The 26690-nt window shown below is 40.9% G+C and overlaps 1 protein-coding gene across 2 annotated transcripts in view; it reads left to right on the top strand.

Annotated features, from left to right (window-relative positions):
- Positions 1 to 26690, top strand: part of PARP8 (poly(ADP-ribose) polymerase family member 8) — a 142885-nt gene that overhangs the window by 41803 nt on the left and 74392 nt on the right. Inside the window, exon 1 of one of the 2 annotated variants that reach the window (XM_038765777.1) lies at positions 9184 to 9302. The exons of the other annotated variant lie outside the window; for it this stretch is intronic. Within the exon in view, the coding sequence (XP_038621705.1) occupies positions 9289 to 9302 (14 nt within the window). The 5' untranslated portion in view covers positions 9184 to 9288. Of the gene's footprint in view, positions 1 to 9183; positions 9303 to 26690 lie in introns of those variants that run through there. 2 annotated transcript variants of the gene reach the window in all.

The raw sequence follows: 26690 nt of genomic DNA on the forward strand, positions 1-26690 counted from the left end.
TTGACACCTGTCCACATGTTTTGTTTTGTTGTCTGTCTCCTCCTTCTAGACTGTGCACCCGTTGTTGGGTAGGGACCGTCTCTAGGTGTTGCCAACTTGTACTTCCCAAATGCTTAGTACAGTGCTCTGCACACAGTAAGCACTCAATAAATACAATTGAATGAATGAATGAATGAAAAGGTCAGAGATGTGATTTTAGTCGGGCTTTGAAGGTGGCGAGAGCGGTGTACAGTTAAATGTAAAGGGACAGGGAGTTCCATGCCCAAGGGAGAACATGGATAAGGGATTATTGACGAGAGATACTGCAAACTGTTTATCGGCAGGGAACAGGTCTAGGAACTCTGTTATACTGTATTTTTCCAAGCATTTAACACAATCCTCTGCATACAGTATGTGATCGATAAATACAAAATCAAGGTACAGAGATTAGGTTGGTGTTAGAGGAGCAGAGTATGTGGGCTTTTGTAATAATAGTAATAATAATAATAATAATACTAGTGCTATTTGTTAAGCACTTACTGTGTGCCAAGAGCTGCAGTGGACACAAGCAAATTGGATTGGACACAGCCTCTGTCCCACATGCGGTTTACAGTCTTAATCCCCATTTTACAGATCAGGTAACTGAGGCCCAGATAATTTAAGTGACTTACCCAAGGCAACACACCCAACAAGTTGCAGAGCAGGAATTAGAACCGTGGTCCTTCTGACATGCAGGTTCTTCTGACTCCCAGGTCCTGTGCTCTATCCATTCTACCAAGCCCTTAGTATAGTGCTCTGCTATAGGAAGTGCCCAGTAAATAGTTGTTTATGGTATTTGTTTAGCTCTTATTAAATGCCAGGCACCATTCTAAGCCCTAAAGTAGATATGAGGTAATCCCTACTCTTCCTACACCTTCCTTGCCCACTGAGGCAAAGACTATGAGCCCTCTAGACTGTGAGCCCATTGTTGGGTAGGGACCATCTCTATATGTTGCCGACTTGTACTTCCCAAACACTTAGTACAGTGCTGTGCACACAATAAGTGCTCAATAAATACGATTGAATGAATGAATGGGCAACCCTTGGAGGTTTTTGAGGAGTGGGGAGGTATGAACTGAATGGATTTTCAGGTAACAGTGTGAAGTATAAACCGGACAGTTGAAAGACAGGAGTCAGGGAGGTCAGCAAAGTGACTAAACAGTAGTCAAGGTCGGAAAATAGTGTTTGGATTAGTGGCAAATTTGCTTCTTCCTGTGTGCACCCTCTGGAAAATGTGGTGTTAAATTAGTGACTGTTCCAATGAGATCTTGGAAAGGTTGGGTACAAATCCCGGTCAGTGTGAGTCGTATCTATAAACTGGAGAAAATCAGGGTAAGATTTTTAGAAATCATTTGAAAAAAAACCTTTTTCTATTCACACTTTCCCTTGATGCTGCTATTCTCAGTTCTCTTCAAGACTGGAAGCTGAAGTGCTGTAACTACTAGAAAGACTGTGAGATCTAATGGAAAGAGAGGAGATGTTTGGGGGAGGGGCTCAGGAGACCTATATTCTAGTCTCAGTTCTATCACCGGGCTCCTGCGTGACTTTGGGAATGTCACTGAGCCTCTCTGAGCTAGTTTTCAGATCCATAAAACGGACTAGTAATACCTGCCTGCCCAAACTCAATGAATCTATCAATAGCGGTATTTATCGAGCACTTTCTTACTCTGGGCAGAGCACTGTACTGAGCGCTGGAGGGAGTACAGTAGTTTCATAAATTCAAGCCCTGCCTTTAAAGAGTTTACAGCCAGGCGAATGTTGAGGATAAAATGAAATGGCTGATGTAAAAGTCCTTTGGGACAGTCAAGTCACGGAACAAATCCCAGATCGTATTACTGTTATTTTAAAATATGTTTCTGACAAGGCAGTGTGCAGTAATTATTAATATAGAAAGATATTTTGTTATGTGCCATGCTGAGATGGTGTTTCCCTTGGGGCTCATTTCCCAGTACTGTAAAATATTAGTCGGTTGGGCCATGCTGTCATCCAGAACGTTTGAGGGAATCCAGTTTATTAGGTGTTTTAACGTACTTACAATTTGAATGTTGTTTTTTCAGAAGATAATTAACTACGGTAACAATATTGTTTTACAGTCAATTTGCTGGAATAATATATAATGTGGCTTGGAACCATCAAGGCAACCACTTTCATCAGATGTGATTTGAAAACATTTCCAGATGGGAGATATGTTTTGTTAAGTCTTGCCCATTTCAATTTATGAACGTTTCCCAGTACCCTGTGTGCCTGCAGGCTGGATTATTTTTTCTGCCTATGCTATGTTCGGTGCATACCAAATATTTTTTGGAACCACTTTGTTCACTCAGTCAGTCAATCAATAAATATGATTAAGTGATTGATTCACTCACTAGGAAGAAAATGGGGAATCACGTTTAATTCTGTCACCAGTGTTTGGGAAGGTTTTGCTTGAGGATAGTTCAGAAGCAGCATGGCTTAATGGAAAGAGCCGGGGGCTTGGGAGTCAGAAGTTGTGGGTTTTAATTGTGACTCCGCCACTTATCTGTTGTGTTACCTTGGGCAAGTCACTTAACTTCTCTATGCCTCAGTTACCTCATCTGTAAAATGGGGATTAAGATTGAGCCCCATGTGGGACAACCTGATTATCTTGTATTTACCCCAGCACCTAAAGCAAAGTTTGGCACATAGTAAGTGCTTCACAAAAGCCATTATTATTATTAGTAGTAGTATAAACATAAGAATATAAACATATAGGCCTGGGAGTCAGGGGACCTGGGATTTATTCTCAGGTCTGCTATTTGCCTGCTGTGTGACCGTGAGCAAGCCACTTAGCTTCTCTGTGCCTCCACTTCCTCATCTGTAAAATGGACATTCAATACCGGTTCTTCCTCCCCTTTAGACAGTGAGCCCCATGTGGGCCAGGGACCGTCTGACCCTATTGTCTTGTAGTTACCTCAACATTTAGTTCAGTGCTTGGCACACAGTAAGTGCTTGGTATACAGTAAGTGCTTAACAAATGCCTCTATTGTCATTATTGCAGTGTAGAAAATAGGAGGGAAAAACTAAACAATCCACAGTTTAGATACTAAAGCATTTACTGTCCTTGTAGGAAAGATAAAATTCAAGATTAAGTGTAGTGACCTACTCAGTGAAGGTGTCTGACTTCTTTGGGATGTGAGGAATGGGTAAGCCCGTTGTTGGGTAGGGATTGTCTCTGTTTGTTGCTGAATTGTACTTTCCAAGTGCTTAGTACAGTGCTCTGCTCCCAGTAAGTACTCAATAAATGCGATTGAATAAATGAATAATTCCCCATTTGAGTTTCAAACTCTTTAGTCCCCTGATCTAAGGATTAGCTCTACCATCCAACCTTCTAATAATAATAATAATAGTAATAATGATAGTAATGATATTTGTTAAGTGCTTAATATTTGCCAGGTGCTATACTTAGCACTGGGGTAGATACAAGATCATCAGGTTGGACTCAGTTCCTGTCCCACATGGGGCTCAGTCTTGATCCACATTTTACAAATGAGGTAACTGAGGCCCAGAGAAGTGAAGTGATTTGCCCAAGGTCACGCAGCAGACAAGTGGAGGAGCCGGGATTAGAACCCATGACCTTCTGACTCCCAGGCCTGGGCTCTATCCACAAACGCCAACGCTACCTGATGTATCTCAGTCTCGTCCATCTCATTGCCGACCCCTTGCCCATGCCCTCTCTCTGGCTTGGAATTCTTTCCCTCCCTCATATGTGACAGCGTATAATAATAATAATAATAATGATGGCATTTATTAAGCGCTTACTATGTGCAAAGCACTGTTCTAAGCGCTGGGGAGGTTACAAGGTGATCAGCTTGTCCCACAGGGGGCTCACAGTCTTCATCCCCATTTTTCAAATGAGGGAACGGAGGCACAGAGAAGTTAAATGACATGCCCAAAGTTACACAGCTGACAAGTGGTGGAGCTGGGATTTGAACCCATGACCTCTGACTCCAAAGCCTGGGCTCTTCCCACTGAGCCACGCTGCTGCTCGTATGTGACAGAAGCAGCGTGGCTTACTGGAAAGAGCATGGGCTTGCTAGTCAGAGGTAGTGGGTTCTATTCACTTGTCAGCTGTGTGACTTCGGGCAAGTCACTTAACTTCTTTGCATCTCAGTTACCTCATCTGTAAAGTGGGGATTAAGACTTTGAGCCCCATGTGGGACATCCTGATCATCTGTATTACCTTGAACAGGGCTTGGTACTTAGTAAGCACTTAACAAATACTATCATCATCATCAACATCATGTGACAGACCACGCCTCTCCCTACCTTCAAAGTCCTAGAGAAATCACCCCTCCAGGGGTTTTTCCCCACCCAAACCCTCATTTCCCCTTCTCCCTCTCCCTTCTGAGTCTTCACCCCACCAGGGCTTGTAATAATAATGATAATGATAATAATAATAATAATAATAATAATAATAATTGTGGTATTTGTTAAGTGCTTATTATGTGCCAGACACTGCACTAAGTGCTGGGATGGATAAAAGCAAATCACAGAGAAGTGAGTGACTTGCCCAAGGTCACACAGCACACAAGTGGTGGAGCTGGGATTAGAACCCAGGGCCTTCCGAGTTGCAGGCCCATGTTCTATCCACTAGAGCGTGCTAATTCTTATGTATGAAGCAGTGTGGCACAGTGGAAAGAGCACGGGCTTGGGAGTCAGAAGTCATGGGTTCTAATCCCAGCTCTGCCACTTGTCAGCTGTGTGACTTTGGGCAAGACACTTAATTTATCTGTGCCTCAGCGACCTCATCTGTAAAATGGGGATTAAGACTGTGAGCCCCATGTGGGACTACCTTGATTACCTTGTATCCCCCCCAGTGTTTAAAACAGTGCTTGGCACATAGTAAGTGCTTAACAAATACCATTATTATTATTATTATTATTATTATTATTATCATCATTATTATTATATCTGTAATTTATCTTCATGTCTATTTCCTCCTCAGAGGGAGTCTGCCAACACTGGTGTATTGTATTCTTCCAGAAAGTGAGTACAGTGCTCTGTACACAGTAAGCCCTCAAGTACTATTGATTAATTGATTTTATGATGCAGCTTTGCCTTATCATTCCCAAACAGCCACCTGCTCTCTTTTAATAGATGTCGGTTTCAATCAGTCAATCAATCACTCAATGGAGAAGCAGCATGGCCTAGTGGAGAGAGCCTGGATCTGGGCTCCAGATGAACCTGGCTTCTAATCCTAGCTTCGCCACTTGTCTGCTATGTGACCTTGGGCAAGTCAGTTAACTTCTCTGTGCCTAAGTTACCTCATCTGTAGAATGGGGATAAGACTTTGAGCCCCATGTGGGACAGGAACTGGGTCCAACCTGATTACCTTATATCTACTTTAGTGCTTTGAATGGTGCCTGGCACTTAATAAGTGCTTAACAAATACCATAAAAACTATTTATTGAGCACTTCCTATAGCAGAGCACTGGACTAAGGGTTTGTGAGAGTACAATACAATAGAATTAGCAGACATGTTCCCTGCCCATAACGAGCTTACAGTCTAGTGGGGATGTTGAGTCAGTCATTTAAGAAGTTAGGGAGTCATGAAGAGAGAATTTTCTTTCATTGCAAGGCATATGCTGTCCTCATAGTTTGCATATTTTAAGAGGAATGGAATAGTCAAAGCTTTTTTCCTCCTTAATAAAGACTTTCCAACTATTCTGTCTGATTGCATTATGCATTTCATTCATCAATCCTCATTCAAGTAGGTACAATAAAATATGTCCAAATCATAAAATACACAAGGAGTTATATAGATTGACATATTGGCTCAGTAATTTGGGGATTTGTTTTTCACGATGGAAAACATAAGGAATTTCATGTACTAATTACCATCTGTGTTCACGGTTTGTCAGTCTTGTTCCAGAAGTACCCCCAAGATGGGAAATACTATTTAACATGTACTAAATGTGCATAAGATATTGGATAAGCTCAGTGGTAGTGTGGGTAGTGAAAAGAGTGTGGACTTAGGTGTCTGGCGACTTGGGTTCTGACCTTGGTTGTGCCACCTGTCTGCTTGGTGTTCATGGGCAAATCACTTAACTTCTCGGCTTCAGTTTTCTCATTCGTAAAGTGGGGATTTTCTATCCATTCTCTGCCCCTCTATGGGGTAGGGGGAGTGTCCTACCTGCCTTTTTTCTACCCCAGTGCCTGGCACACAGTAAGTGCATAGCAAATAACATAATATAGTCAGGCGTGGTTCCTGTATTTATGGAACTAATATTTTAGCAAGGGAAGCCAAATTCTAGGAGGGAAAAAAGGAAGTAACAGCAGGTGAAAGACCTTCAAATAACATGCAGCTGCTGCTTTTCATTCATCACCCATTTTTCTCTTCTCTGTATTTCCCCTCCTTCCCTTTTCTGTCTCCATTCTTTCCTAGCTGTTTCCTGCCTCCCAGCTCTCCTTTTCTTCTCTCATGTTATCTTTCTTTCTCTTTAATGATAATAATAATAATTATAATGATATTAATATTTATGGTGTTTGTTAAGCATTTGCTATGTGTCAGGCACCGTACTAACTGCTGGGGTGAAAACATGCAAATCAGGTTGGACACAGTCCATATCCCACATAGGGCTCATAGTCTCAATCCCAATTTTACTGATGAGGTAACTGAGGCACAGAGAAGTGAAAAGACTTGCCCAAGGCCACACAGCAGATGTGGCAGAGCAGGGATTAGAACCCATGACCTTCTGACTCCCAGGCCCGTGCTCTATCCACTGCGCCATGCTTCTCTCTTTAGCTTTCCTTTTTCTGTTTCCTCCCTCTTTCCACTCCTGGACTTCCTATCTTTCTCTTTCCCTTCACCCCTACCCCAATCAACTGTGCTGGCCCCACATTGTTTTGACAGATAATACATCGGATTTGAAATTTCTGCAAAATGGGAAGAACAAATTTGTTTTGTTACTATTACTTAGATTCTGAGCTCCTTGGGGAACTGTGGCTGTCTGAATTGCTTTATTTTTCCCAGCACATTTTGAAATGTTAATACCTTTTAACACATAAGTAATAATGGCATTGAAGATCGGACTATCCCAGATTCAACAATAGAGATGTTAAAAAGAACGTCCTGTTCTGCTTCCTTCGTAGACTGTGTCCCATGCGGGATAGGGCTTGTGTCAGACCTGATTAAGTTGTGTCTAAGCTAGTGCTTAAACAGGGCTTAATGCACAGTAAGTGCTAAACAGATACTATAAATAATAAGTAATAAATATCTACAATACCATCTTACTGCATTTTGAAGTCTAACTCCATGCCCCACTTCACCATGATGCAAGTTGAACTGCATACAGTCCACTTGTGAAAATCTCAATAATATCCATTTATTTTCTTCAACCATACTTTTATCTCTCTAGGATACTGAAAACATGCAAAATGATGTTATGAAACTTTGAGATTTTTTTATTTGAGAATTTAGTCATTTGATCCATTCAAGCCCCGAGATGTTGTTTATTTCTTCAGAACTATACTATGGAAATTGTTAGAGATCTTATTGTCGGTTCACATTTTGTGCCCCTTCCTTCTCCTTTTTAAATACGTAACCATTGGCTGGTTTGTGCAACAAACAAATACAACATAGTCAAATTGGGTTGAATGTGTGCAAATTAATCACATTTGCCTACTGAATTAAAAGGCAAGTAGCTAACTTTAGATTGGAAGCAGTTGAAAATATAGGGTAGCTAATCAAATGCAGTTTTGTTTTTCCTTTTCGATGACGCACAATGTGATGGAGTGTAGAAAAAAGAAGTAATATATGTTATCTTTTGGAGAAATAGCATATGGACAAGTTAGTTTGATTAGTATGATCCAATTAAAAATAATCTGTACAGACATGGATAAGAATTATCCCTATGCCACTCAGAAGTGGTAGCTCAAAACCCACTGGAAATGATTATCTCACTTTTCCTCCCAGCTCAGTTGGATGGTAATATTTTGGGCATATATCCCAGAATGCTGTGGGATGAAAATTGAGCACATACTGTGAGCATGCCCTAGCCTAGGCCTGGGCCACCCGCATTTATAGGGAGCAGTAATGGTGGGGTTTGGTTCAAGACAGACCGCTCTGGGGGGATTCAAACCACCCGCCTGGTGTAGCCTTCTGAAATTCCCAGGATAGTCTACAAACCTCTGGGGCTTTCCTGGTAAACCCAAACAAATGGTCATCCCTGATTCTGATCCAGTTCTTTAGTTAATCCCCCTTTGGGCTGGATTTCAGCCATCTTTGAACTCTACCGTGACTGAACTGGGGAAAGTGATCATTGCAGAATATGCCAAGCTGACATTGTTATTATTACTATATTTGCTAAATGCTATATGTTAGGCCCCGTTCATTCATTCAATCATATTTATTAAGTGCTTACTGTGTGCAGAGCCCTGTACTAAGCACTGTGAAAGTATACTGCAACAATAAACAGTAAATAAACAATAAATATGATTGACTGATTCAGAATTTCACAGGTGACATCACTGGTCTCAGTAACTGGTGTCAGGTGAAGGATATTGGACGAAAACGCTCTATCGGTAGCTGGGACACAGAGTTTAAGAAAAATGTTAGAAACCAAGTTATCATGAACTCTGAATCAATCAATCAATCAATCAATCAATCATATTTATTGAGCACTTACTGTGTGCAGAGCACTGTACTAAGCTCTTGGGAAGTACAAGTTGGCAACATATAGAGACAGTCCCTACCCAACAGTGGGCTCACAGTCTAAAAGGGGGAGACAGACAACAAAACCAAACATACTAACAAAATAAAATAAATAGAATAGGTATGTACCAGTAAAATAAATAAATAAATAAATAGAGTAATAAATATGTACAAACATATATACATATATACAGGTGCTGTGGGGAAGGGAAGGAGGTAAGATGGGGGTTTGGAGAGGGGGATGAGGGGGAGAGGAAGGAAAGGGCTCAGTCTGGGAAGGCCTCCTGGAGGAGGTGAGCTCTCAGTAGGGCCTTGAAGGGAGGAAGAGAGCTAGCTTGGCGGATGGGCAGAGGGAGGGCATTTCAGGCCCGGGGGATGACGTGGGTCGGGGGTCGATGGCGGGACAGGCGAGAACGAGGCCTCTGAAGTTCCAACCCAAACTGTTTCCAACCGTCAGTTGGAGGTAAGATGACTGGATTTATTGGAGGGAGATTGACTCCTGCTTGGATGAGGAGCAATCCCATTGACAGGTGTTTCTGAAGAATTTGGGCTGACATTTTTAACCTGCTGACAACTCCGTGACTTTGGCACGCCTCTCCATGACAGCAGCAAGGTGAGGTGAAATGATGGGAGAATTTAAAAGCCAGGAATGCAGGGTGTCAGACATTCATGGTGAAATTTCCTCAGGTGAGGTTGGTGAGACGAGCGCTTGCTCACTGTGTGACTCCAGACTGTTAATTTTATCTGCACAAGATAAGAGAAACAGTACTGCCTAGTTGATAGAGCACTGGCCTGGAATTCAGAAAGACCTGGCTCCTAATCCTGTCTTTGCTGCTTGTCTGCCGTGAGACCTTGAGCAAGTCACATCACTTCTCTGGGCCTCAGTTACTTCATCTGTAAAATGGGGATTAAGATTGTGAGCCCCATGTGGGAAGTGGACTGTGTCCACTCTAGCTTGTGGTTATCGCAGTGCTTAGTGCAGTCCTTAGCACATAGTAAGTGCTTAACAAATACCATATGGTATTTTTGTAGGGGGAAGTAAGTGTATCAGATTATAATGGAGTCCTGAACAATTGTCTGTTTCCCCTGAGTGAGATGAAAGGACAGATAAGAAAGTTCAACAGTCACCTGAAACTGATTTCAGATCTGTCTTGGGGTGAATTTTATTTCATGGAGGTTATCCTTATTTTACTTTTTTAAGTGCACTTGGTGAATCGACTCAATAGCCGTTAACAATGACCAGAATAATCTTTAACCTTTTAAATTCCATATCTCAGTGGGAATGATTTTTATTGTGTTTTCGTATTTTAAATTGAACATTATCCTTATTGTCTACTTTCCACTTCAAGTTCTCTTTCCTTCCTATTATGCTTGGGTCTGTCTCAGCCTAACCTGTCAGGCAGTCACCATTATTTATTGCACACGTATGATGCATCTCACTACCAAGTGAAATTGTCAAGGGGAATCAAAATCGAAACCTCTATTCGAGGAGCCAAAAACCCAATGAAATCAGACAGATAAACAGATATATAAGTTCTTAATGTCAAGCAGAGACATGAAGTTTAAAAATACGAACTTTTAGTGGCTTAGCAGAAATAGCATGGGCATGAGTGTCAGAGGACCTGGGTTCTAATTCCGGCTTCATTACTTTGTCTGCTGTGTGACCTTGGGTAAGTCACTGAGTCATCTAACATCTATGTTTTATGTCAGAATGTGGAATCAATACCTGTTCTCCTTTTTACTTAGACTGGGAGCCCCAAGCGGTACAGACGCTATTTCTAATTTGATTGTCTCATATCTACCCCAGCCCTTAGTACAGTGCCTGGCACATAGTGTTTAACAAGTACCAGTAAAAAATATAAAAAATACAAAACCAAAAATGCCATTCAGTTGAAGTGCCGCATGATCTGAGGCTGCACTCTGCCGCATTCTTAAATAGTTTCTTCTGTATCTCTTGCTTTTGATGATGTGCAGGAAAATGGAAACCCTCATAATCTCACCAGAGCTTTGGAAGTTATATTTTAGAGGAAACCAGACGTGCTCCACAGGACATGTTTAGTGGCCATCTTGTAAATTTTTGAGCATTTTGGGAGTCCTCCAGCTTCAATCATCTTTGCAAAGTATATTATACTCTAACCTCCTCTTTTCCCTCTCTTGCCAAACCTGTGCCCTGTTGAAACTCATTCTAGGCTGCCAGATGTGTAGTAAACTTCACCATAGTCAGTTTTATTATTTCTGTATATTAACATACCCCTGAGGGTAAATATAAGCTTTAGGCATATGCAGATATTGCTGAAGCAGCAAAACTCCAGACAGAAACAATTTTAGCGTAGGATTTTTGTTACGAAAAATACGTTGTAGGTTTTCAAAGGGAATTTTTTCACGTCTCGTAATAGCTTCTTTTTCTTGTTCATGTTAGAGAAGGATGATTACAAAGATCAGAGTAATTCTCCTTCCCTTCCCTAGCGAAAAGAAATATCAGAGATTTGTGTTGCATTCCGGTTGTTAAACCAGTAATTCAGTGGCTAAGGAATATTTATTTCATGCCAAAGCTGCAATCTAGTTAACAGTGTTTATAATACATTCCAGGGTATTTTCTGTGAAAGTAGTATTCTACTTTGGGAATATTGGATATTATCACTGTCAATATTATTCATTTTCTCCATTTTGTAAAATCTAGAGGTTGATGAATAAAGTATTTAAGAGTTTGAGTAGGGCTATTTCATTTTTAGTTTTTCATATTCTATTTTTCCTGGAAAAATATCAGAATTTAGTTCAACAACAGAAAACGCCGGTGAGAATTTGGTGGAGGAAAATATGGTATTTCTGGGAAAATGTTGGAATTTATTTTGGGATGGAAGTAGGATGCTCTGCCTTTAGCGAATAGACTTGGAATTAGGAAGGCCTAAACAATCTCCAGGACCAAGAACTTCAGGACGAGGGATACCAGGAGTCCTTTCTGAACTAGTGGTGGGGGATGAAGGAAGCCTCAAAGTCCTATGCAGGCATCAGGAGGGGAGTCAGGCCTGGCTGACCCTTGAACACTGGTCAGATGTCCCCTCACTTCCCTCTCAGGTATTCAGATTCAGTCCCAACATTTTGCTGTATTTGAGAGAAATTTCGAGTGAAATCAGAAGACAATGAATCAGACCTTTCTAGTTCCTGGGAATTTGGATGGGAAATTAGTTCTAACAGAATTGTTTTCAAAAACTCAACATTAACATTTTTAAGCACCGTAAAATGGGTCTGACAGAATATATGGGCACTGATTTAGACTTTGTGCCTGGCTAACAAGGGGCTTCTAGTCTAAAGGGTGATGATGATGGCATTTGTTAAGCGCTTACTGTGTGCAAAGCATTGTTCTAAGCACTGGGGGGGATACAAGGTAATCAGGTTGTCCCACGTGGGGCTCACAGTCTTCATCCCCATTTTACAGATGAGGTCACTGAGGCACAGAAAAGTTAATTGACTTGCCCGAGGTCACACAGCTGACAAGTGGTGGAGCCAGGATTAGAACCCATGACCTCTGACTCCCAAATGATGGAAAAATGATGGGTGATGGAGAAAGACAGAGAATACAGGCTCAGAGGAAAAACAAACAGACTAACTTAAGTACAGTTGTTCTTCTCGGGTCATGATTTTTCAGTACTTGATTTCGGTAGACTGCAGTAGAATAATAGGGGAACATAGTGCCGTAACATTGCAGGATGTGATGTGACTGCACAAAAAGATCTCATTGTGGTTCTTTATCAGAAACACTGTATCAGTTCATTGGCATTGCAGAGGAAATTAATTTTAAGTGGTTAAAGATTACTGGAAAATGTAAAATGATAATGAGCTGGTATGGGGTTTCTGATTAAAGAATCACAATGCAGACGTCTAAAACCAGCTTTAGAGGTATAAATCCAGTGGTGTCTAAGACTTCCATGAAGCATTCAACTGTTCTTTAATCATCTTTTCCAAAACCCTTTATACTTCTAGACTGTGAGCCTGCCTCGGGTAGGGATTGTCTCTACTTGTTCCTGAATTGTACTTTCCAAGCGCTTAGTACAGTGCCTTTCACATAGTAAGTGCTTAATACATACGATTGAATGAATTAATTAATTAACATCACTGAAACATTGACTTTGTGATTTTGTTAATACTTAGGTTTTCAAGAACCCAACTATTATGTTGTCATAGGAATGATAGTGTTACGCATATAGAAAGCATTCAGTAAATACCATCGATTACTGATTTGATAGAAGCATCTCCTCCGTCTGCCTCTCACTCTAGTATTTATTATGTATGGTATTTGAGTGCTTACACTGTGCAGAACCGTGTACTAAGAACTTGGATGAGTATTATAGGGGGATTAGCTTGATCCCTGCCCTCAGAGAATTTATCATCTGGCGAAAAATGGCACAAGCCTCCCAATTCTTTAATTGGGAATTAAATTGGGACTCTAGCCCATCTCCCTTTTAGCTATCACACTGTTTCCCCTCCCCCATTTTGAATGCCTGTACTACTAAAGGGAAGAATATCCCTTGGGGTGTAGTTTCTGTGTGAAATTTGCTCTGCCAAGCAATCTCAGCAAATGTTTTAAAGGAGAAAGGACAGGCATTTGGCCTAAGGAAACTGGAAAGTCTTTCAAGAATTATAGCTTGCTTTCAAAAAACGAAGCACTCAGTCACTGGTATTTAATAATAATAATAATAATGATGGCATTTATTAAGTGCTTACTATGTACAAAGCACTGTTCTAAGCACTGGGGAGGTTACAAGGTGATCAGGTTGCCCCATGGGGGGTCACAGTCTTAATCCCCATTGTACAGATGAGGTAACTGAGGTGCAGAGAATAATAATAATAATGATGGCATTTATTAAGCACTTACTATGTGCAAAGCACTGTTCTAAGCGCTGGGGAGGTTACAAAGTGATCAGGTTGTCCACAGGGGCTCACAGTCTTAATCCCCATTTTACAGATGAGGTAACTGAGGCCCAGAGAAGTTAATTGACTTGCCCAAAGTCACACAGCTGACAATTGGCGGAGCCGAGATTTGAGCCCATGACCTTGAACTCCAAAGCCCATGCTCTTTCCACTGAGTCACGCTGCTTCTCTATTTATGGTATTTATGGAGCATTTAATGTGTACAGAGCACTGTATCAAATGCTTAGGAGAGTACAGTGTTACAGAGCCTGTAGACACATTCCCAGCCAACAGGGAGTTTACAGTCTAGAGGGAGCTTACTTACAATCTAATATTAGTCATCCTCATATTTATTTTTGTTTAGAAAAATAGTTTGGGAGTTTTGGGCAGTTCTATTCCAATTGAGATTTTCTTTATCTACATTTTGCGCAAATCTTCAGCCCAGTAGGATGAGAGGAATTTCCAGATGGACTTTATCCAAAAAGTCATTCATTCATTCATCCAGTCCTATTTGTTGAGCGCTTTCTTGAGAAGCAGTGTGGCTTAGTGGAACGAACACAGGCTTGGGAGTCAGAGGTCATGGGTTCTAATCCCGGCTCTGCCACTTGTCAGTTGTGTGACCTTGGGCAAGTCACTTAACTTCTCTGTGCCTCAGTTACCTCTTCTGTAAAATGAAGATTAAGACTGTGAGCCCCATGTGGGACAACCTGATTACCTTGTATCTCCCCTAGCACTTGGAATGGTGCCTGGCACGTAGTAAGTGTTAAACAAATACTGTTATTATTATTACTGTGTGCAGAGCACTGTACTGTGTGCTTGGGAAAGTACAATACAACAATAAACAGACACATTCCCTACCCTCAACGAGCTTACAATCTAGAAATCCATTGTTCTGTGCAGATTAGGCTCATGTGAAACTGTAAGATTTCTGATATGTATTCAGATTTTTAGCGCTTCTGTACTTTGATCATATCTTCAGCACTTGTGTATATGTGTTTTTATTCATACTTATATAATCATCAGTTCAAGCTTTCTACTTGTTTGTCCTCTAGCTTGCACTGTCTGTTAAGAGTGATTCAGAAGGTCGTGGGTTCTAATTCTGGCTCTGCCACATGTCTGCTGTGTGACCTTGGGCAAGTCACTTCACTTTTCTGTACCTTAGTTACCTCATATGTAAAGTGGGGATTGAGACTGTGAGTCTAACCTGGGGCAGGGACTGTGTCCAACCTGATTTGATTGTATCCACCCTGGCGCCTAGGATGGTGCCTGGCACATAGTGAGCGCTAAAGAAATACCATTAAAAAAATTGTGCCTCTCATTCAATTGTAAGGTCCTTACAACCGGTTAAAGAATGAAGGTGCTGTTCCTGTCATATTCTCCCAAGTCCCAGTACAATACCTGGCACTCAGTAACCCTCTTTTCTATTTGCAATCCCAACCTAAAACATCCTGAAATTAGAACATGGAAAGTGATGATGTGGTAAAATTATTTTCAAACACCTTTAGTAATTGGTGCATTCATTCATTTAGATTTGGACCATGGGATGGCTTTCTCATTTTCCCAAAGGTAGAAAAAGGCCTTTTTTTAAAAATGGCATTTAAGCATTTACTGTGCCTCAAGCACTGTTCTAAGTGTTGTGATAGATACAAGTTAATCAGATTGCACACAATTCCTGTCTCACATGGGGCTCACAGTCTAAGTAACTCTTAATTTCATGACACTGGGTTTTATGAAATGGTTTGATATACATAAAGGGTAATATTTAGTGAAGATTTGGATATAGCACTGCAATTTCACTATTCAAGACTCTTCAGAGAAACCATTTCCAGGGGTATGGATTTTAAACATCAGCACTTTGGTTTGTTTCAGTCTTGTGCTCAACCTACTGCTTTGTAACCATGAAATACCTCATTAACCAAACAAGTATTCATGACAACTAAGTAATTAATTTAAAATGACAACTTATAAAAAAGAATAGGTCTGAATGTTGTACTTCTCTCATAAGTGCACTGCCATTCAAGGGTTTGGTAGTTGTGACATTTATTAAATGCTTACTGAGTATTGCAGTGAGAATGGCAGAAACATTTAGGAGCAGCATAGCTTAGGGAATAGAGCACTGATGGGCCTGAGAGTCAGAAGGACCTGAGTTCTAATCCTGGTTCTTCTACTTGTTTACTGCGTGACCTTGGGCAAGTTACTTATCTGTGCTTCTTAACTCATTTGTAAAATGGGGAATAATACTGTGAGCTCCATGTAGGACATGGACTGTGACCATCTGATTAGCTTATATCTACCCCAGTGTTTAGCACAGTGCCTGGCACATAGTAAGCACTTAACTAATACCATATTTTTTCAAAAAGAGCTTAGACTGGAAGAGGAGACAGACATTAATATAAATAATTTATAACATAATTTATAGAAGCGTACGTAAGCCCATATTTCTGAAAGTTGAACTCCGTGTTTCATAGTGGAAAATAATCTTAGCTAGTGGTATTTTTCCATAAGGTGTGTGCGATTTCCCTGTTTAGGAATCGATGTATTCAGGAATAGGTTCAGGAGTAATTCATAGGGGAAGAGTGGAAGAATCTTTATTTTAAAGTCAAATGCAGATGGCATGCATGGGTTTGACACAGCACCTGAGTTAGTTTAGGAAATGAAAGTAGCAATGGTTTCCATATGACTTTGGTTTATATCTATAGACAAATGATCAAAAATAGTTGACATTAAAAATGGGTATGAAACTTGTTTTACTCATGCCAAGTATCGCCCACCAGGTTAATAGCTGGCCTATCCTGTGTTAAAGGCATATCAATGGTATTTACTGAGCACTTATTATGCAGAGCACTGTAATGAGAGCTTGGGTGACAACTGCTTAGTACAGTGCTCTGCTCATAGTAAAACCTCAATAAATACCATTGATTGATTGATATTACATATACTAATGTACATATCTTTAAATTAACATATTATAAACTATTTATTTACATTAATCAAGTGCTTAATACAGTGCTCTGCACACAGTAAGCACTGAATAAATATGATTGAATAGATTAACATCTGTCTGCCCCTCTGTACTGTAAGCCCATTGTGGGCAGGGATTGTCTCTTTATTGCTATATTCATTCATTCAATTGTATTTATTGAGTGCTTACTGTGTGCAAACCACTCTACTAAGCACTTGGGAAGTACAAGTTGGCAACATATATAAAATAAAGGGCAGACATGTTCCCTGCCCACAATGAGTTTACAGTCTAGAGGGGGAGACAGACATAGACAGACATTAATATACATAAATGGTTTATAATATATGTTAATTTAAAGATATGTACATAACTTTATGTTATATCAATCAATTAATGGTATTTATTGAAAATTTACCACGTGTAGAACACTGTACTAAGCGGTTGGGAGAGTACAATCCGATAGAGCTGGTAGGTGGAATTCCTGCCATCTAGGAGCTTACAGTCCCGTTAGATATCGTATTCATAAATTCTTGTTAGAAAAGAGAGACATTTGAAAAAAATCGGAGAGAGAGAACACTAAATGCAATAAGAAGGGGGAAAATTGAACCCAACTCAATAAGTATATTATGTAATCTTTGGCAGAGGGGTAATTCTACTCGTGTGAATTAAGTTCCTACCCATCTTTTGTCATCTCTTAATCAGTGGAATTTGAGTGCTTACTATGTGCAGGAGCATTGAGGGCAGGGTGTGTTTCTGCTTATTATTATATTACACTCTCCCAAGCTCTTATTACAGTGCTCTGCACACAGAAGCAGCAAGGCATAGTGGATAGAACACAGGCCTGGGAGTCAGAAGGTCATGGGTTCTAATCCCGCCTCACCACTTGTCTGCTGTGTGATCTTGGGCAAGTCACTTCACTTCTCTGTGCCTCAGTTACCTTATCTGTAAAATGGGGATGGAGACTGTGAGCCCCATGTGGGACAGGGACTGTGTCCAATGCGATTTGCTTGTATCCACCCCAGCGCTGAGACCAGCGCCTGGCCCGTAGTAAGCGTTTAACAAATACTATGATTATTAATTATTACTGTTATCATTAGAATAAGCACTCAATAAATATGATTGACTGACTGACTGAGAGTGTAATGACGTTCCCATCCCACGAGGAGTTTACAGTCTAGAGGGGGAGGCAGAGATTAAAATAAATTACAGATTTATTAAAGTAAGTGCTTTGGGGCTGAGGGTGCAGTTCATTCATTCAATCGTATTTATTGAGCACTTACTGTGTGCAGAGCACTGTACTAAGCACTTAATATCAAGGGTTAATATCAAGAAGCTGCATGGCTCAGTGGAAAGAGCCCGGGCTTTGGAGTCAGAGGTCATGGGTTCAAGTGCCAGCTCCACCAATTGTCAGTTGTGTGACTTTGGGCAAGTCATTTAACTTCTCTGGGCCTCAGTTATGTCATCTGTAAAATGGGGATGAAGACTGAGCCCCCGTGGGACAACCTGATCACCTTGTAACCTCCCAGCACTTGGAACAGTGCTTTGCACATAGTAAGTGCTAAATAAATGCCATAAAAAAGTGCTTACAGATCTAAGTGCTTCGGTTATGCAGAGAAGGGAGTGAGTAGGAGGAATGAGGGATTCGTTGGGGAAGGCATCTTGGAGGAAATGTGATTTTAATAGGGCTTCAAAGAGTGATGGTCAGTCATATGAAGCGGAAGGGAGTTCCAAGCCAGAGCAAGGATGTAGGCAAGTGGTCGGTGGCGAGATAGACAAGAACGAGGTACGGTGAGAAGGTTGACATTTGAGGAGCCAAGTGTGTGGGCTGGTTTGTAGTGGGAATTCAGTGAGGTCAGGGAGGAGGGAGCTGATCGATTGCTGTAAAACCACTGGTAAAGAGTTTCTGTTTGATTTGGAGGTGGATGGGCAACCGCTGGAGGTTCTTGAGGAGTGTGGAGACATGGACTGAGTGGATTTTTTAGGAAGATGTTCTAGGCTGTAGATTGAAGTGAGGACTGGAGTGGGGTGGAGGCAGGGAGGTCAGAGGAGAGGCTGTTGCAGTTGTCAAGACCGGATATGATGTGTTTGGATCAGTGTGTAGCCGTTCGGATGGATTCCCATCTTTATCTGTTGATTTTAATCTTTTGCCGTTTTTGTGCACAAAGCAGTGTACTGTGAAGATACTTTCCCCCCATGTCCCTGGTTAAAACTGGCTTATTTTTCAGAGCTATTGATTTCATTTCAATACTATGTGTCTGAGGAATTGGATTTCAGAGGCCGAAATCGTATTCACAGATTAACTTGTTATTGGACTATAGACCTTGGGGAGCCAGCTCTGAGGTCCCGTAAAACTGACCACACTTTGGCATCCAGGTCTTAGTACAGGGCCTGGCACATAGTAAATGCTTAACAAATAGCCATTATCATCATCACTGTGGAAAATGTCTTCAACTGGAAATTTACCTGTCTAAAAGTAAGATTCATACATGAAGTTTCAACTTGGAGTTTGTACTGCCTTTGAAAGCAGGAACATCGTGCTTAAATCTGGTTTACTTTTGACAGTCTGATGAAAATTAACCACATAGGTTAATCCATTACATAGGTAATAAATTAACTTCAGTTCCAGGACAATTAAAATTGTATGTATATTCATTCATTCATTCATTCAATTGTATTTATTGAGCGCTTACTGTGTACAGAGCACTGTATAACTTCACAGATAGCTTCCTTGAAAACAAACTCAATAAAATGGGTTCATTCATTCATTCAGTCATATTTATTGAGCACTTACTATGTGCAGAGCACTGTAATAAGCACGTGGGAAGTAGAAGTCGGCAACATATAGAGACGGTCCCTAATGACATTGTAGTCTAATTCCATTATGACTCTTACGATAAAGAATTTGCATGAATAGGGCAGGTCTTACTCAATTTGTTCACAAATAATACTCTGCAATGATAATTGGATTTTACAATAGATATACTTAAGGATAATAATAATAATAATGACGGCATTTGTTAAGTGCTTACTATGTCCCACATGGGGCTCACAGTCTTAATCCCCATTTTCCAGATGAGGGAATAATAGTGCAAAGCACTATTCTGAGCGCTGGGGGATACCGGGTGATCAGGTTTTCACACGGGGCTCACAATCTTAATCCCCATTTTACAGATGAGGTAACTGAGGCACAGAGAGTTAAGTAACTTGCCCAAAGTCACACAGCTGACAAGTGGCGGAGCCGGGTTATGGCTGAGGCCTTTGTTGGCGCCCCGAGAGGTCAAGTGACTTTGCCAGGGTTACACAGCACACAAGGGACACCTCCAGGGCTAGAACCCAGGGGATTCCTGGCTCCCAGCTCTGGCTCCGTGTTCCCTACTTGTTCAGTAACCTCCCACACTCCCTGCTATTGTTTCACCAACTGTCCCCCCTCCCCCCGTTCCTTCTCACCCCCTCCCCTGCCCAGCCTCCCGGGGCTCTGCCGCTCAGCCCCATTTGGGACAACCTGATTACCTTGTATCTCCCCTAGCACTTAGAACAGTGCTTGGCACATAGTAAGCGCTTAGCAAATGCCATCATCATCATCATCATTATCATTCCATTATTGCTTCACTTTCTCTGAATAATGAGGTTTAATCTAACTGTAGCAGATAATAAAAATAATAATATCTAGATTTTAAAGAGTACTTTTCATTTTCCAAAGCACTTTCACATGACATCTCGTTTTTGCCTCATAGGACGTTGTCAAGTGGTTCAGGGATTGCATCAAATCTGATTGTACTGTATCTGCCTCAGTGCTTACCACACAATAACCGCGTAACCAATAGCACAGCTGTTTTCAATACCATTAGAGAGACTCAGGAAATATTATCTCCATTTTAAAGACTAGGAAACTGAGGCCCAGAGAGGTTATATGATTTGCCTAAGTTCCCACAGGAGGCCAGTGGCAGAGTTGGGATGAAAATAATACCATTTCAGAAATTATCAGAGCAAATATAACATTGGTAAAGATTTTCAGGGTCTTTTAAAAATTTGGCCAAGCATAACTAATGGTATAGACCTTTTTTAGATGAGACATGTTTCTATATGTCCCAAATGATGATATTTATCAAGTTCTTACTAAATATCAAACACTGGGATAAATACAAGATACTCAGGACACTGTCCCATGTAGGGCAGAGAGATAGACCCCGAACAAACATAGGTATAGAATCTCCAAGTTGCAGATATGGAACCTAAGGTTTAAAAATTACTTGACGTGCCCAAAGTCACACAGCAGGCAAGTGGTGAAGCAGAGATTAGAACCCAGGTAATTCAGACTCCTAGTCCCATACTCATAATAATAATAATAAAATCATATTTATTGAGTGCTTACCATGTGCAGAGCACTGTACTAAGTGCTTGGAAAGTACAAATTGGCAACATACAGAGACGGTCCCTACCAACAATGGAGTCACAGTCTAGAAGGGGGAGAGACAACCAAACGAAACAAGTTGACAGGCGTCAATACCATCAGAACAGATAAATAGAATTATAGATATATATCAATCAGTCATATTTATTGAGTGCTTACTGTGTGCAGAGCACTGTACTAAGCGCTTGGGAAGTACAAGTAAATTTATTTATTTTACTTGTACATATCTATTCTATTTATTTTATTTTGTTAATATGTTTCGTTTTGTTCTCTGTCTCCCCCTTCTAGACTGTAAACCCACTGTTGGGTAGGGACTGTCTCTATATGTTGCCAACTTGTACTTCCCAAGTGCTTAGCACAGTGCTCTGCACCCAGTAAGTGCTCAATAAATATGATTGATTGATTGATTGAAGTTGGCAACATATAGAGACGGTCCCTACCCATCAGTGGGCTCACAGTCTAGAAGGGACTCATCATATACACATCATTAATAAAATAGAGTAATAAATATGTACAGATATGGTAGGCCACACTGCTTCATTCTAAGCAAAAGAAAAAAACAACCATGTTTTCAATCTGGAAGGTGTTTTACTCTCTATCTTCTCTGCTGGAGTGTAAACTCTGTGAAGGCAGACACCATGTCTGTCTACTAACTGTGAGCCCCATGAGGGACAGTTGACCAAATTACTCTGTATCAACTCCAGGGCCTGGTTCAGTGATTGGCACGTAATAAGTGTTTAACAAATCCTACCCCAAACTCCCCTGGACTCTCCCAAGCACACAGTACAGTGCTCTGCACACAGCCGGAAATCCGGAAACACCACTGATTGACTGATCTCACTGTACGTTGGTCAATATGGCAACTATACCCTATATGGCAACTATATGGCAACTATACACTCAGCGGGCGGTTGTTGTGAAAATTAGATAAGTTCATATGAGGCAGTTGGACCTTCACGAAGGAACGGAGCCAAGGAATCTGCTGCTGACATTTTTTTCAAGTGGTATCTCTTAAGCATGTACTGCATGCCAGGCACTGTACTAAGCACTAGGGTAGATACGAGGTTGGATACAGTCCATGTCCCACATGGGGCTCACAGTTAAGAGGTGAGTTGACTGAGGCCCAAAGAACTGAAGTGACTCGCCCAAGGTCACACAAGTGACGGAGCGGGAATTAGAATCCAGGTAGAACCCAGTAAGCGCTTAACAAATACCGTAATAATTATTATTACTATTATTAGGAGGGAGGACAGGCATTGAATCACTGCTGCCCAGATTATCTTTCTACAGAAATGCGCTGAGCATGTCACCCCCATTCCTCAAAAAGCTCCAGTAAGGGGCTCTTTCCACTGATCCATGCTGCTTCTCAAGTACCAAGAAGACAGGCATCAATAGCATCAATATAAATAGAATTTTAGAGATATATACACCTCATAAATAAAATAAATACAATAATTATATATTATCCCCCACCCACATGGGGTGGGGGACCAGCTAATGATGTGCTGTCCTCCCCAGTGTTTAGCACAGTGCTTGGCACCCAGGCAGTGCTGAACAGAGACCACTGTCGTTAGGGTTAGGAGGATGATTTGCTATATATATATCTATATAATAATAATGAATAACAGTATTTAAGTGCTTACTATATACCAAGCACTAAAGTCCTAGGAGAGATAAAAGAGAGGCAGATATAATCCCTGACCCACATGGTTCTCACAGTCTAAATGGGAGGGAGAATGGACATTTAATCCCTATTTTACACATGAGAGAACTGAAGTACTTGGCGCAGTGGGTAGCAAAATATTGGTAAAGGTGCCAAACTCTTAATCCAGAGTTTATAGAAGGGAGAGCCCAATGAAAACAACTCTGATAGTAACACCTTGGTTGAGTGGAAATGTTGAGATTTTCTCTTCAGTCTGTTGGGTTATTCTCTATATGACTCATGCTCAGAAAATAAGTTGCAACTGGAAAATTTACCTCCATATACTGGAACGTACTTTTTTCTTTTTTTTTTCCAAAAAAGAATCTGGTGAAATTTTCCATAGAGCATATTTGATGACAAAACTTCAAAAAACAAAAATGCTGTATTTAAACCACCCTGAGTAAGTAGGGAGATAAACCTATGAGTGCCTGAAGCTAAAATTAGATTCCCTATCAGTCAACAAGTATTTATTGAGCATCCACAGAGGACTTTCCACTCTTCTATGGTGAACTGGTATCTGCAATAATGGACAAAAAAAAAAACAACCAAAAAGTGTCAAATTTGACTGGAAGCCTCGTTAGAGCTACAACTATATAATTCCCAGAAAGGAATAGGTTTCTACCTTTGTGCACATCAATAATAATAATAATAATAATAATAATAATAATAATGATGGCATTTATTAAGCACTTACTATGTGCAAAGCACTGTTCTAAGTGCTGGGGGGGTTACAAGGTGATCAGATTGTCCCACGGGGGCGTTCACAGTCTTCATACCCATTTTACAGATGAGGTAACTGAGGCACAGATAAGTTAAGTGACTTGCCCAAAGTCACATAGCTGACAACTGACGGAGCCGGGATTTGAACCCATGTCTTCTGACTCCAAAGCCGTGGTCTTTCCACTGAGCCACGCTGCTTCTCTAACCAGAACTTGGAACCAGATTGAGGATTCCAAGTGTTTACCAATATTCTTCTGCAAGGGACATTCATTCAGTCTTATTTATTGAGCGCTTACTATTTGCAGAGCATTGTACTAAGCCCTTGCAGACACATTTCCTGTCCACAGCAAGCTTACAGTTTAGACACCTTATCCCAAAGGTCAGGAATGGAGGATACACTTCAGACCAGAAGCATAAAATGTCTGGTTACAATGACACTGGCCAATTTTTTTGAGCAAAGCAACACAGTATCCAGATCTTCCTTAGGGCTGATAGCGATGAAATGCAGCGGACAGAATAGATTAGAAGTGGAACTAGTAGAAAACACAGTATAAGAAAAAATCATCCTTTGGCATGTGATTTTTCTAAATGGGAAAAAAAAAATCAGAACTCCACTCCTGGGAACCATTTTAGGATAAATCCTTGAGGGAATAGAGCTATGAGGAAGTGAGGGAGGAAAGGGAAAGGAAGACAGTAGCTTCCTTAAGGGCAGGGATCTTGTCTAACAACTCCGTTGTATTGTACTCTCCCAAATGCTTAGTACAGTGCTCTTCACGCAGTAAATGTGCAGTAAATATGATTGATTAGTTTAATGCCTATTGTCCTTGCTAGATTGTAAGCTCCCTGAGGTATTGTGTATAACAACTCAATTGTACATATTTATTACTCTATTTATTTATTTATTTATTTATTTATTTTACTTGTACATTTCTATCCTATTTATTTTGTTGGTATGTTTGGTTCTGTTCTCTGTCTCCCCCTTTTTAGACTGTGAGCCCACTGTTGGGTAGGGACTGTCTCTATGTGTTGCCAATTTGTACTTCCCAAGCGCTTAGTACAGTGCTCTGCACATAGTAAGCGCTCAATAAATACGATTGATTGATTGATTGATTGATTGTTCCCGCCCAACTGCTTAGGACAGTGGTCTGCTAGGCCTCGTGGATAGAGCATGGGCCTGGGAGTCAGAAGGACCTGGGTTCTAAACCCAGCTCTGCCACTTTCCTGCTGTGTGGCCTTGGAGAAGTCACTTCATTTCTCTGTGCCTCAGTTACCTCATCTTTTAAATGGGGAATAAGACTTGAAGCCCATGTGGAACAGACTGTGTCCAACCTAAGCTTATATCCAGCCCAGCACTTAGTACAGTGCTTGATTCATAGTAAATGATTAACAAATACCTTAAAAAAGTGCTCAGTAAATACCACTGATTCACTTATTTTAATACCTGCCAACTTTCCTATATTGCTAGATGGTAAGCACTTTTAGAGCGGGTATTGTGTATACCAACTTTATTGTACCTTTCTGAGTGCTTAGTACAGTGCTCTGCAGATAGTGTTCAATAAACACCACTGATTGATTGAAAAGAGGAGATGGAGGAGAGGGAGAGGGAAGATAGGTGTTTTCCTTACCTTGAAGTTGTCACTATCACCAGTAATAGTGAGTATTAGTAATGGAATTTGCTATCCTGTACTATCTATCTATCCTCTGTCACTGTACTAAGCACTTGAGAATTTAAAGTAGAAAGAAGTGGTGTTTCTTGATCCCAAGGAACATATAGTTTGCTGGAGGAAACTGACAAATATATTTCAAGAGAATCGTATGAATAATTAGATAAATTTTGAGTAAATGTACTCTAGACTGTAAGCTCGTTGTGGGCAGGGAATGTATCTGTCGTGTTGTACTCTTCCAAGTGCTTAGTACAGTGCTCTGCACACAATAAGTATTCAATAAATATGATTGATTCTTTCTACCCCCTTTCTGCTTCTCAGCGCAGCTTGAAAGCCGGAGGTTTGGGGCCCCATTTGAACTGGCATTTCCAAAGACAGTTTGAATCACTCAATCAATAGTATTTATTGAGTGCTTACTATGTGCAGAGCACTGTACTAAGTGCTTGGGAGAGTGCAGTACAACAGGCTTAGCAGACAAGTTCCCTGCAGTAAAAAGCTTGCAGTCTAGAGGGGGAAGGGGCTGAAATTATCTGATTGTCCTTCCCCATTCTTGACCATGATGGACTTTCTGGTTGTTAATCAAAGAACAAAACAAAACAAAAAAAACCCAAAACAAGCCAAAAACCCAACTATTTTCATTTTTTTTTCTTTCCCCGCAGACTTTCCATTTAGTATCACAAGCAGTGAAATATTTCTAGGCTTCTCCTGCTCCATTAATTCGACCCAAAAAGTGATAAATGTTTAGCCACAGAATTCTAACGATGATAGTTATTCTGAGGTGGAAGGCCAAAGAATTTACCTACGTATTTGATATCAAGTAGAAAAGAATCTGCCTTTTAATGCCTAAAATCCTGCCAGGATGCTGAGCTAGTGCCTCGTTAAGTTAATTTCAATTGTCTCCCTCTCCGAATAACCATTGCCTTGGCAGAGGCCAGTGTCTCTGTTCCCAGGAGTACTTTTTCAAGGGGAGTATTGCCTGGATTTCAGCATACCGTTACTCAATTCTAATGCATCCTGTAAATAATCAGAAGCAAATATCTATTCACCTCTCAAAGCGAACTTAGTATTTTTCATGAATAAAAATGAGCTGCGTTCAGGCACAGAAAGCAGACTCCTTTGTGCAGGAAATGAGTTAAATGGTGCCATCCAGATTAGAATTGGGATTAGAATAAATAATAAGTAATTATGGTATTTGTTAAGTGCTCACTATGTGCCAAGAACTGTTCTAAGAGCTGGGGTAGATACAAGGTAATCAGGTTGTCCCACGTGGGGCTCACAGTCTTAATCCCCATTTTACGGAGGAGGTAACTGAGGCACAGAGAAGTTATCTGGCTTCCCCAAGGTCACACAGCAGACAAATGGCAGAAGCAGGATTAGAACCCACGTCCTCTGACTCCCAAGTCCTTGCCCTTACCATTAGGTCATGCCGGTTCTCTTTTTCCTTTTCCCTGCTGTGTGTGATATGAGGGAACTCACATAAATGATCTCTACCTCCGTTTCCTCATCCGTACAAATGGAGGTAAGATGCCTGTTCTCTCTCTGCCTTAGTCTGTGAGCCCCATGTGGAACAGGGACTATGGCTGATCTGCTCATGTTGTATCTTTCCCAGTGTTACTACAGTGCTTGGCACACAA

This window comes from Tachyglossus aculeatus, chromosome 23 (assembly GCF_015852505.1).
Source record: "Tachyglossus aculeatus isolate mTacAcu1 chromosome 23, mTacAcu1.pri, whole genome shotgun sequence".
In the NCBI taxonomy this organism is placed as follows: Eukaryota; Metazoa; Chordata; class Mammalia; order Monotremata; family Tachyglossidae; genus Tachyglossus; species Tachyglossus aculeatus.